The sequence below is a fragment of the Leucoraja erinacea genome, chromosome 33, assembly GCF_028641065.1.
Source record: "Leucoraja erinacea ecotype New England chromosome 33, Leri_hhj_1, whole genome shotgun sequence".
NCBI classification, from domain to species: Eukaryota; Metazoa; Chordata; class Chondrichthyes; order Rajiformes; family Rajidae; genus Leucoraja; species Leucoraja erinaceus.
Window position 1 is genome coordinate 12,759,461 of NC_073409.1, and position 12,649 is coordinate 12,772,109.

General features: G+C 44.7%; 1 protein-coding gene across 5 annotated transcripts in view; it reads right to left on the minus strand.

Moving 5' to 3' along the window:
* The window catches only part of LOC129712714 (FERM domain-containing protein 5), a 121,118-nt gene extending 111,251 nt beyond the window's left edge, over window positions 1-9,867 (minus strand). For 3 of the 5 annotated variants that reach the window (XM_055661371.1, XM_055661370.1, XM_055661369.1), the window contains exon 1: window positions 9,521-9,866. In XM_055661371.1, coding sequence (XP_055517346.1) covers window positions 9,521-9,622 — 102 coding nt within the window. In that variant the 5' untranslated portion in view covers window positions 9,623-9,866. Of the gene's footprint in view, window positions 1-9,520 lie in introns of all 5 variants that reach the window. The other 2 variants (XM_055661368.1, XM_055661372.1) reach the window with 2 other exon arrangements.
* Between the last annotated feature and the right edge of the window lie 2,782 nt (window positions 9,868-12,649).

The window sequence follows — 12,649 nt, forward strand, 5'->3', positions numbered from 1 at the left end:
GCCACCAAATCAACAATGGACCATTGTGGGCTCTGCCTTTCCCGAGTCATCGATGCAAGCTCTGCTTTGTGATGTACCTTCCGATACCTATGGTGTCCCCCTCCCTGACTCATAATCTGGGGAAGGGTCTCGACCCAAAACGTCACCTCTTCCTTTTCGCCAGAGATGCTGCCTGACCCGCTGAATTACTCCTGCAATTTGTGTCTATATTTCAATGTTAATTTGCTTGAAGCATGTAAGGAGTTCACTGCATGCTAATAGTTGATCAACTCTTCATATTTACTGACCTATGTAAACCTCAACAGGCTCCAAAATCCAATGGTTGGGGATAAGGTGTTATCAGCAAGTGGGGCAAACTGCTGGAATATTCAGAATAGTGAGGTTTACCCTCATCTTCTAATATTATTTGCCTAAATATAAAACACTCCTTGAAATTCCAGTTCAAGCTGCAGTAAAGCGTTTTCATCTTTCAGTTCTTGCACAACTGGGATGCTTTCTTGAGTAGGGCTGTTAAGTCAAAGCAATTCACTGCTTCGGATGGAATTAATGGAATCGGTGATCCAAGTAAAGCACTGACACTGAGAAAGCGTCTCAGAGGATTGGAAATAACAGCCAGGGCAATGACGGAGTGAAGTCAGCAGCTCAGGCGGTGGGGTCTGAGTGCGGGGGAGGGGCAGCAGATCGCTCAGCTGAAAAATGTTCCGGTCTCAGGATGCCCGCTGCATTCTGATGTGTTCACTTGTGGAATGAGGGCACGGAGCATTTGACAAAACCCCAAACCGAACGGGAAAAGCGGGGAAATCTCCGTAAGATTCAGTACACGTCTCGTGTGATATTTCCTCCAGATGCCATGGAGCTCCTTTTGTGGCTTGAAATGAGGAGAGGAGGGGGAAGAGTTAATGACGGCTCGTGAGTAACCTTGACCGCAAAATGATCGGAGTTGCACAGAAGACACGTGCAGCTCAGACTGAAGGGAAATTGAACACAGCACTAAAAAAAAGCCTTCGCACAAGATAAAAGAGAATTTTCTGGACGTGATTGGAAAAGCAAACTAAAATATCACAAAAGGGAAACAGCTGTGAACCTGCAGAAACCATTTCCAGGTAAACGTGGTGACCGTTTCATCTCAAGGTTACTACTCCCCCGTCCTCCTACAGACTGCGGATACATTTGGTTTCAACACTAACAACTGTTCACCTTTTACACAGCCTGTCCGTGTGGTTCTGAGGACAGTGCTCCAGCTTCTGCCTCTGCAGGTTCAATTCCTGCACGGGCACAATTGTCTGTTGGTGTCCAGTGGGATACTGATGGAGGGCTACACTGCTGGAGGCAACGATGTGGGGGGGGGGGGGGGGGGGGGGGGGGGGGGGGGGATGAGGTGGGATATGCCAACACCATGTGGTTACGTTAACAGACCAGCAGCCAGAGTTCAGGACCATTAACCCAGAGATACGCATTTCATATTTCTTTGCCATCACACCCTCAGCAGTGAGAATTTTAAATCAAATAATTCAATTCAAGTTAGGATTGAGGACAGCTACTATAAAACTATGAGACTGTTATAATCAGATTTGTCTGCCCATTCCCTCCACAGATGCTGCCTGACCATTGAGTTCCTCCAGCACATTATGTTTTGATATAATCCGAATCTGATTCATTCAGATTTCACGCCTACTTGGATCACTCTGCTTCCCCTCTGCCTTTAGTTCCACTCCTCCCCTCCCCCCTCCCCCCCCTACATTCAGTCTGAAGGGTTCCAGCCCAAAGCGTCACCCATCCTTTTTCTCCAGAGACGCTGCCTGACTGGCTGAGTTACTCCAGCACTGTGTGTCTATCTTCACTCATGCCCATTTCAGGAGGGAAGTCCTTACCCAAACTATTTACGACTTCAGTTACTTCCACCCACAAAGTGTTTAACTTCTTTCTCAGTCCAACACAATGGGGGAATAGACACTTTATGCCAGTAATGTCCCTTGAACAAGAAAAGAAAGCAACTGGAAATCCCGCCCATTCTCGTGCAAATACTCCTCTGAAACCATTTACAGGAAATCTAGTGGAGGGAATATTTACTCCTTATTCAACATCAAAGAGCTGGCCAATATCATGTGGTTGTCTGTGGGAGCTTCCTCTGCTGAAACTGGTTGCTGTGTTTCCCACGCTGCAATAGTGACTGTAGTTCATTAGCTGCAAAACACTAATTCTACATAAATTAAGACAATGAAAAGAAAAGGATTGTGCAAAATACAAAACATTAGTGCACAAACACAATCATGTAACAAATCTCTGGTAGTGTAAGAGGTGAAACTGAAGTTTTCTGTTGCTGAGGTAGGATTAGGGTTGTGCAGGTCAGTTCAAGGTCCTGATGATTGTAGAAAAATAGCTTTTCCAAAACCCCGTGATGCGGGACTTCAGGCTATAGTACCTCGTGCCTGACGTTAGCAGCAAAGAAAAAGGGACATGGCCTGATGGTGGGAATCCTTGATGACGGATGCTGCCTTATGGAGGGCTGTGCCCATGATTGACGGGCTGAATCCACTGCACTCTTCCACCTCTTGCTTTCCTTTGCATTGGAACTGCCATAAGGTCAGGAGTGACAGGAGTAGAATTAGGCCCATCAAGTCTACTCTGCCATGGCTGATCTATCTCTCCCTCCTAACTCCATTCACCTACCTTCTCCCCATAACCTCTGACACCTGACTGCCATACCAGTCTGTGATGCAACCAGTCAGGATACTTTCAACTGTGCGCCTGTTGAGGTTAGTTGGAGCATTTTAAGAATGTAGAAGCACTGGCACGTGTTCTTCATGCTTATTAGTGTTATCCTGACAATTGGACAATCACAGCAGTGTAAATCCTTGGTTACAGAAACATCTTAGAAGAGAGCATATCCAGGACTTCAGTAAATTTAAAGTAAAATGTGCTTCAGTTACAAGAATCCAGCAACATCTACAGACCATGCCTTATAAAATTTGGATTATGATTTAACAATTACATGCATTTATGTGACACCCATTACACAGTGGAGCTGTAAAGGGATATCACAGACACATTGTTGACATTGAGCCCAATAAGAATTGGAAAGCATTTTCCTGTGAAAAGCCATCACTTCCCTGTAGAATTACGAGCACTCCCCAGTGCCAGGAAATTCATAACACCCAAGCAATATGGGACGTTTTAAGCTTCCCGAGATGTGTAATGTTGAGGAACTTGCCCTCCTAATATATGGCCAGGATATCTAGCACAAGGACAACAGGACTAAACATTCCAATGATGTGAATGGATACATGATTCAGGTGTGCAATTAATATATTCATATGAATATTTTAATTAATGTAGTATATTTAAATGCTTTTAATTGTTTAATTATTCTTAATAGTTTTTTTAAATATTTTGATTAGAGACATTCACGAGTTTTTACAGCCAGCTAAACCAAAAGGACAGCAGAACAAGTCAACATTGTTTCTTTCAGCTCTTCAGTGAGATGGGTTTGTTCTGGCCCTGACACAATTTGATGTTTACACATGAGAGACTGTGTGCTGTTCTAGACTTCGCTGATGAAAATTGGAACTTCTCATTGGAGATCCATGCAACGTAAACCAGGGTGGACTTAGCAGGTCCATTAATGGTGGGTATGGGTGGCTCCCCCGGCAGGAAGTGCTGGGCCTTTAGTACATGCAAGTACAAGTTTAGTCATGGATATGAAAGGATAGAGTGCTGGTGTAACTCTTAGCGGGTCTAGCAGCATCTCTGGAGAACATGGATAGGTGACGTTTCGGGTCGGGGCCCTGCTCCAGTCTGAAGAACAGTCCTGACAAGAATCATCACCTATCCATGTTCTCCAGAGATGCTGCCTGACTTGCTGAGTTACTCCAGCACTTTGTTACCTTCTGTGCAAACCAACAACTGCAGTTCCTTTTTTCTACATTTAGTCACGGACATGTTTGACATGACACCATTTTTGTTTTCATTTACAGAATGTGAGCATCACTGAAGACCACAATTCATTACCCACCTCTAATCACCCTTAAATATAATGGCTTACTCAATGCATTTCAAAGCACCTTTAACAATGTCAGGACTTTCAGTTGATCATCAGTTTCCTTCACTGACGAATGTTAAGGAACCGCATGGGATTTGACGACTAACTGGTAGATTTCCAGTCACCAACGCTGATGTCAATGTTTTTAAATTCTGGATTTATTTAGTTAAGTGAATTTATTCCCAAATGCAAGATGGGATTTGAACCTAAGATTCTGGATCTGTAGTCCAGTAACATAATAACCAGACTACTACTCTTTGAAGATTGAGGGGAAAGGAAATGAAATCAATCATTTTGAGGTGTATTGGCACCCAAATAGGTTTGCAACATAGCTGTTTTTGAGATTGGTTGCAGCAGTGATTTGTGGGCATTGGTACAAAGTAACACTCAAACTGTCCACCAACCACCAACCCTCAGCTCCATGCTAAACCCAATTCCCCATTGAAAACCCCACATCCCTCACCTGTCCTTACAACCATATGCTGCACAGAATATAGCAAGTATCCTTCAAGGTCATTTACTAAATTGTCAAAATAGCACATACAACCTGGAACAACTCTGCCCATTTAAATGAATTGTTTTAAACCTCAAATCACATTATTACAACAGAATAAGAAACACTGCAGCAATTATCTCCACATTTTCATTGCAAGTTCAAGAGATGGAGCTGGGGGCAGAATCTTACAATTCAACCATTATTGGTTTTATATAATGGATATGATTACGGTTTTAATTACCCAGACGTTATTTCAGTCACTGACAAGATTAGTTGCAATTAATGAATGTGTTCCTTAAACACTTCAAGAAGTCTGTTAACTGCTGAACAGAGTCAAGAGTCAAGAGTTTTATTGTCATATATCCCAGAAAGAACACTGAAATGTCCCAAACAGAATAAAGAGACTTGAACTTAGGTAGCACCTCATGACCTCAGCGGTGTATAGTCAATGAAGTATACCGCTGTGTAACATCGGGTATGTGGCAAACAATTTGTGTATAGTATGCCTCCATACGCACATCAGATCTTCAGAAAGGCCCCGACCCGAAACATCACCTATTTCTTTTCTCCAGAGATGCTGCCCGACCCGCTGACTTACTACATTTTATGTCTATCTTCAGAACAAAGACAGCATTTGTCTTGTGCAGCCATGTAATTTTGTTTAGGTTGAATAGAGCACTCCTGGGCTTATATCAGGAAGCCCTTTTTCTAGCTCGGGGGAGCTGAATTCGGGATCTCTCTCCATAAACAAGATTGATGTCAGAGTGGATTGGAAATTTCCAATCTAAAATTGACCATACTTTGATAAAGGGTCTTCAACCTGGTACATTAACTTTCTCCTCCATACATGCTGCCTTGCTTGCTGAGAATTCCAGTATTACCTATTTTTATTCCTAATTTCCGTCATTCTGCAAGGCTTTTTTTTGACAGTATATCTGCAAGATAAGGTTGCCATTGGTTACAGAAGCAAGGCACCAATGAATGGAAGAACAGCTTGTTTGGCTGACTGGCCTCCTGTACCTGTACTGAAGAAGAGTCCTGACCCAAAACATGACCTTTTCATGTTCGCCGGAGATGCTGCCTGACCCGATGAGTTACTCCAGCTCTTTGTCTCTTTTTTCTAACTAGCATCAACAGTTCCTCGTTTCACTACTTTAAGTTGTCTGTCAGAATATATTTCTGGTTCAAATTAAGACTAATTTTACTCGGTCTGTGGATTTACTAAGTAAGCAAATAACATTATTATGGTTAAAATATAATTAAAACAATGGTTAACTAATTCCCAACTTCAACATAAGAGTGTAGGAAGGAACTGCAGATGCTGGTTTAAACCGAAGAAAGACGCAAAAAGTTGGAGTAACTCAGCAGGACAGACAGCATCTCTGGAGAGAAGGAATGGGTGACGTTTTGGGTTGAGATCCTACTTCAGACATAAGAGTGTTAAGCGTTCACATCATGCTCGATTGGCCTTCTCTGGTTTAGCTCCCCTTGGGTGCCACTGCCAAAGTGGTTGAGTGGCTATTGTAAATATGCACAACATTTTCAACATGGCACTCGCTCTGAGAGAGCCTCCTCCACAGTTGAATACACAATGGATTGCTATTTATCAATATTTATTAATGACACAAAATTTGGCAATTAGTAATTCATGTTGACAAATGTTAAAACTATGCAGACATAGTGGTTGGGAAAAATGGCAATAGATGCTTTTTTTTTTTACACACAGGCCACTGTGAGATTAAATATTTGTAAAATATGTAAACGGTGGAGTCCAAAAATAACTTACGGTTTTACTAGTACATCATAGTGTCACACACCACAGAAACAGATCCTGCAGACCATCCATGTTGACCATCAAGCACCCAGTTACACCAATCCCATTTAATTCTCCTTACAACCTACCACTCAGCTACATTCCAGGGCAATGTGCAGTGGCTGATCAATCTACCACTTGCATGCCTTTGAGTTGTGGAAGAAAACTAGAGCACTGAGAGAAAACCGATGTGGGCAAACAGGCAAACTCCACATGGGCAGCATTGGCGGTCAGGAGTGAACCTAGTCTTGGGACACAAATGTAACAGCTCTGCTAGCTGCACCAAAGTACCATCCCAAGAGCAGTCAGAACTAGGTACACCAAAAAGAAAACAAATGAAATGATAGCTTTTACAATTAGGTTGGTAGAATAAAAAGGGTGAAAGTTTTACCAAACTGCACAAACCCTTCATTGGATCATATTTGGAGTGGTGGGCATTGCTCTGATTGCTACACCTTCGGGAAAAAAATACTGGCCTTTGAAGAATTGGAATGGATTCCTATAATAATACTTTGGCTCCAAGGTTCAGACTGTGACAAAATATTATGTAAACCAGGGGTGAAATCTCTATCAAAGATACATCGAGAAGATGTTATTTTGGAGGTCAAAAGAAGCAACCATGAAATCAGATGAAGTCCAGAAACATTGGACACCAGACGAGCACTGAGAGAGTAGAACTTTCTAACAGGGTGTAGAAATTGCTAAACCAGAATAATAATATTAAATCCAATTATTTGCTAACTCAAACGGATGGATATAATTTAATAATGATACCCTACTGTGTTCCTATGTTGCAACCATCCTTCAGAAGTATCCATTGAATGCCGAGAGCAATTCCTTCACCTCTTCCATCCCTGCTTCTCTCCCTTTCTTCCCTCTCAGTAACCTTCAATATTTTCTGTGTAACTGTATGCAGCCCTCAATCACCCCCCCCCCTGCACCCTCCCCCAGCTTTACAACTTTTCCCCTCTGTAATCTCCTCCATTCCTTCCCCTCTCAGTAACCTCCAACCCACCCTCTGTTTAAGTTCAACCCACCCTTTCTCTGTTACATTTCCTGTACCCTACTATCAATGTAACCTCCACCTTCAGCATTCTTTAACCTCCTCAGTCCCATCATTCCAGACCTACAACCTTCCAGGATCTAGGTGCTCTCCCAATCCTGGCCTCTGCAATATTGAGGACCATGCATTCAGCTATCAAGACATTTCCTTCAAAAAACCTCATTCTTCTTTAAGATATTCCATAAAATTCACTTCAGTGATCAGGCTAAAACTATTAGCTAGTGTTCTGGATCATTAATCCAGAGACAAATTCGAATCATATATGCATCAAAGGAATTTAATACAATAAAATCAAATGAATCTGGAATCTGGAATTTAGAAGACCAGAAAACCGGCAGATGTTTGTCCAACCCCATCTGGTCATTGGTGATCTTCATGGAAGAAAGTCAATGTTTCTTGCCGCTCTGACCTGTATTTGATTCGAAAACCATGAGAAAATTGAAATAAATGAAAAAAAAAGATGCTTGAAACAAAAAGATGTTGAGGTGAGCAAAACAGAGCTAAATGGTTCAGGTCACAGCAGATGAAAGGTGGTTGACTTGAAACGTATTTCTCACTCCACAGACGCTGCTTGACCTGCTGAGTGTTTCCAACATTATCTGTTTTGTTTTATTTCACCAATTTCGTGTAAACAATGTAGCCTCCGGTAATGTCGGATGCGTTTTTTGCACGGTTCCTGTATTGTACATATTTTTGCCTTGAATAAAGTTTATTTTGATATATATTTAAAAATTCACCAATATAGTTACATCTTAGCCTCCTCTCCAATCTGGGCTGATAATACATGCTGACCCCACCAGAGACCTCTGCACCTGTCGATGACTAAATATGCTTGAAAAAGACAATGATTGCTTTAACGTTTGTGCTTTAAATAGCACAGTAATTTTCTTTCTAAGGTGTCACGACGTTAGGTTTTGCCTCCTATGCTGTAAAGTGCCTGGGGACACGTTACCAGCGTAGAGGTGCTCGGTGTGAAGGTTGCGTGCTAGTAAGGACATGCAGTGACATTAGCGCCGTCTGCTGCGCTGTCAACTTCCAGTCCGCAGCCGTCACCTTGTTTTACTCGGGTTTTTTATTGTTTACATCTGCGGCTTTGCTCAATGTCATTCTCCGTGCCAGTACATATTACTATAGCCCTAGTAAACTATGACGTGAGGCGCACCCGCGAGCCACAAAGCTTCTTCGCTGCAGGACGCCACTGGTCCTTACTCGCGCCCTGCCGCTGCCAATGGCAGGGACCCATCCAACCAAAGAACAGCTTATTTCACCAAAGTTATCTTGTACTTTGCACACATTTGTTTGGGGAACGGCAATGGACCAGCTTGGGGGAGCGGGAGGAGATGAATTGGAGTTGATGATATTTAGCACACGACCAGCACTAAGAAACTTAAATTGCAATCCCCCCAGTTTCAGCACTCAACGATGGTGCAGAGATGCATCGGGATCAGTCAGCTTGCCCATTCCCCCCACAAACGCTACCTGGCCCGTTGATTTCCTCCAGCACTTTGTGTTTTACTCGTGACTGTTTTACTCAAGATTCCAGCATCTGCAATTCCTTGTGTCTCAATTAATATCTCTTTGTGTTACCCTCTGTGGAATCGAGATCACTACAATTCTAAAGCCCCAGATTTATTAATCTTCCCGGAGTGATATGCTCGTCTGAACGTCCAAGAGTTATCCTACTTTGATCCTAATCATTCTCCGTTCTCTAGCACCAACCACCAGAAAGGCACCCAATCCACAGCAAATCATCGCTTTAGGCCATGCAATGTGCACAATTAAATTGCTTCTCCCACGCCACGGGAGCTCTGCGCCGTGGCAGAAGCACTCCCTACATTTTGTTGAAGTTACATTATAAAAACCATGAGGAGGATGGAGTGAGGACCAACAGTTTAACAGAGAAGTTCAAGCCCGCTTCCACTGATGTAATCGGGCTTCGCCGCGACCGGCGTCCCATTCATTCGGCGCAGGTTGGCCGCTGAATAGCTCGGCGGTGCATCCACACACAGACAGTAACTCCGTTATCAAACATTCACGCCCGCGGACTGAACATAAAAGATGCAAAGTGTTTCATTCACACACGCGGCCGTGTCGGTCCCCCGCACTGACCTGAATGGTGCAAGGATACTCGGAATCGTCCAGCAGCCTGACAGTGCAGTCGAACTCGCGGTCCAGGTTCCTGATGCTGCCGCTCCTCAGCCTGCTGAGCATCTTTCAGCTGTGTGAGGCGGCGGGGGAGCCGCAGAAAGGCAACCGATCCGCCGGGAGCCGGCTGTGTGTGATTTGCTGGGCTTTTACCACGGCCGAGGTTTCACCGCGGTCGCCGGCTGCTCGCTAGCGCGCTGTGGCCGGGCTGCCCTCTCATCGCTGCCGCCAGCTGACGCGGCCCTTTAACACAAACTATCGGCCGCCACAAAAGTATCCGTCTGCCCCTGGGGAGGGCGGGGTCTGGAGCAGCCCCTGATGGGCAGCCCGCTGCTCCAATCAACGGCATGCGTTGCCTGAGTGGCGTGGGTTCTACCCAATAGCCGCGGGGTCGAGATAGGCGGGGCTTAACGCCAACCAATAGGCGGGCAGAGACTAGCGGGCCCGGGCAGAGGGAGCGTGTACAACTGGAGAGGAAGGTCGTTGCAGGAATTGGAGGCAATCTTGTGCAGGACTCCGAGTTAAATGCTTTTTATTTGCAATGCAATAAATAATGTGATCTGCCAGGATTTTAATTCGGTATTTGCATCGAATTGTTTCGTATTTTTTGTCCGCTGGTTCTGCATTTCCCATTGTGCCTACTGCCTTGTAAATGTCGTGTAATAATGGCTCCAACAGCACCGGGTTTAATTTGTTCTCTCCGCGTATCTGCAGCGCCTGTGCACAGCTCCTGGTTGCTGTTGTGCATAAATCTGCCTTTATTATCTGGCAGATCGGTTGGGGAGGATCGGTACAAGGTGGGATTCAGCCACAACGCTGGAACTGCTCCCATTCCCAAGAACAGTTTCAGCCCCGTTGGGAATGTTACGGTGGCAAGAGCCCGTAGCCGGAGAAAGCACAGGCAGGCAGCGAATACAAGGAGACAAAAGGCTCCACCGGTGCCAGCACCGCCACGGAGCATAAGAAATAGAAGCAGGTGCAGGCCATTCGGCTCCCCGTGACTGCTATTCAATAACGTTGTGGCCGATCCATCGCATTAGCGCAGAAAATGACACAAAGTGCTGGAGTAATTCAACGGGTCAGACAGCATCCCTATAAATTGTGGATTGGTAACCTTGCAGTTCGAGACCCTTCTTCAGACTGATTGTTGCGGGGGAGAGTACTGGAAGATAGGAGGGGTAGGACAGAGCGTGGTAGGTAATAGATGACATATATGAAGGGGGGGGGGGAGGACAGTCAGATAGAAACATTGGCGACGGAGTAGGCTATTCAGCCCTTCGAACCAGCATCGCCACTCAATATGATAATGGCTGATCATCTAAAATCAATACCCCATTTCTGCTTTTTCCTCATATCCCTTGATTCCTAGAGCCCTAAGAGTTAAATCTACCCCCTCTTGTAAACATGCAGTGAATTGGCCTCCACTGCCTTCGGTGGCAGAGAATTAACAGATTCACAACTCTCTGGGTGAAAAGGTTTTTTCCTCATCTCAGTCCTAAATGGCCTACCCCTTATTCTTAAACTGTGACCCCTGCTTCTGGACTCCTCCAACATCAGGAACATTTTTTTCTGCATCTAGCCAGTCCAATCCTTTAGGAATTTTAAATGTTTCTTTAAGATATCCTCTCATCCTTCTAAATTCCAGTGAATACAAGCCCAATCGACCCATTCTTTCATCAAAAGTCATTCCTGCCATCCCGAGTATTAACCTGGTGAACCTACGTTGCACTCCCTCAATAGCAGTAATGTTCTTCCTCAAATTAGGAAGTGTTTTGAGAGGTTGATTATGGAGCAAATCCTACGTCAACAAAAACCTGGACCCACTGCAGTTCGCTTACCGCCACAACAGATCAACGGTGGATGCAATCTCGCTGGCCCTCCACTCCGCTCTGGACCACTTGGACAACAAAAACTCATGTGTCAGGCTGTTATTTATTGATTACAGCTCGGCATTTAACACAATCATCCGTTCCAAGCTGGTTACTGGGTCTCTGCGCATCCCTCGACAATTGGATCCTCGACCTGTTAGACTGCGTGCTCAGCCCCCTGCTGTACTCACTCTATACTCATGACTGCGTACCCAGTCACAGTGCGAACTCCATCATCAAGTTCGCTGACGACACCACTGTTGTGGGACGTATCACTGATGGGGATGAGTCAGAGTATAGAAGAGAGATCGAGCAACTGTCCATATGGTGCCAGCACAATAACCTGGCCCTCAACACCAGCAAAACCAAGGAACTGATTGTGGACTTTGGAAGGAGTAGGTTGGGGACCCACAGCCCCGTTTATATCAATGGATCGATGGTTGAAAGGGTCATGAGCTTCAAATTCCTGGGCGTGCACATCTATGAAGATCTTTCCTGGTCCGAGAACACAAATGCAATTATCAAGAAAGCTCATCAGTGCCTCTACTTCCTGAGAAGACTATGGATAGTCGGTTTGTCAAGGAGGACTCTCTCTAACTTCTACAGTTGCACAGTAGAGAGCATGCTGACCGGTTGCATTGTGGCTTGGTTCGGCAACTTGAGCGCCCTGGAAAGGAAAAGACTACAAAAAATAGTAAACTCTGGCCAGTCCATCATCGGCTCTGACCTTCCTTCCATCGAGGGGATTTATCACAGTCGCTGCCTCAAAAAGGCTGGCAGTATCATCAAAGACCCACACCATCCTGGCCACACACTCATCTCTCTGCTACCTTCAGGTAGAAGGTACAGGAGCCTGAAGACTGCAACAACCAGGAAGCACAGAACAGGGACATTCAAGTTACTAATCAGGTTACCCAGATGAGCTGGTCCCATTTGCCTGTATTACAACCATATTTGTATTCCTATGCATGTTCCTAACCAACACTATATTGGACCCACCTCCCCTACTTCCTCTGGCAGCTCGTTACACATTTCTACTACATACCTGTCATGTGTGAAAAGTTGCCCCTCAGGTCCTCTTTAATCTTTCTCCTCTCATGTTAAATCAATGCTCTCTAAATTTAGATTCTCCTGCCCTGGGAAAAAGACTGTGACCATTCAATTTATCTCTGACCCTCATGATTTTATATACAGCTGCAGGATCACCCCTCAGTCTCCTAGCTGC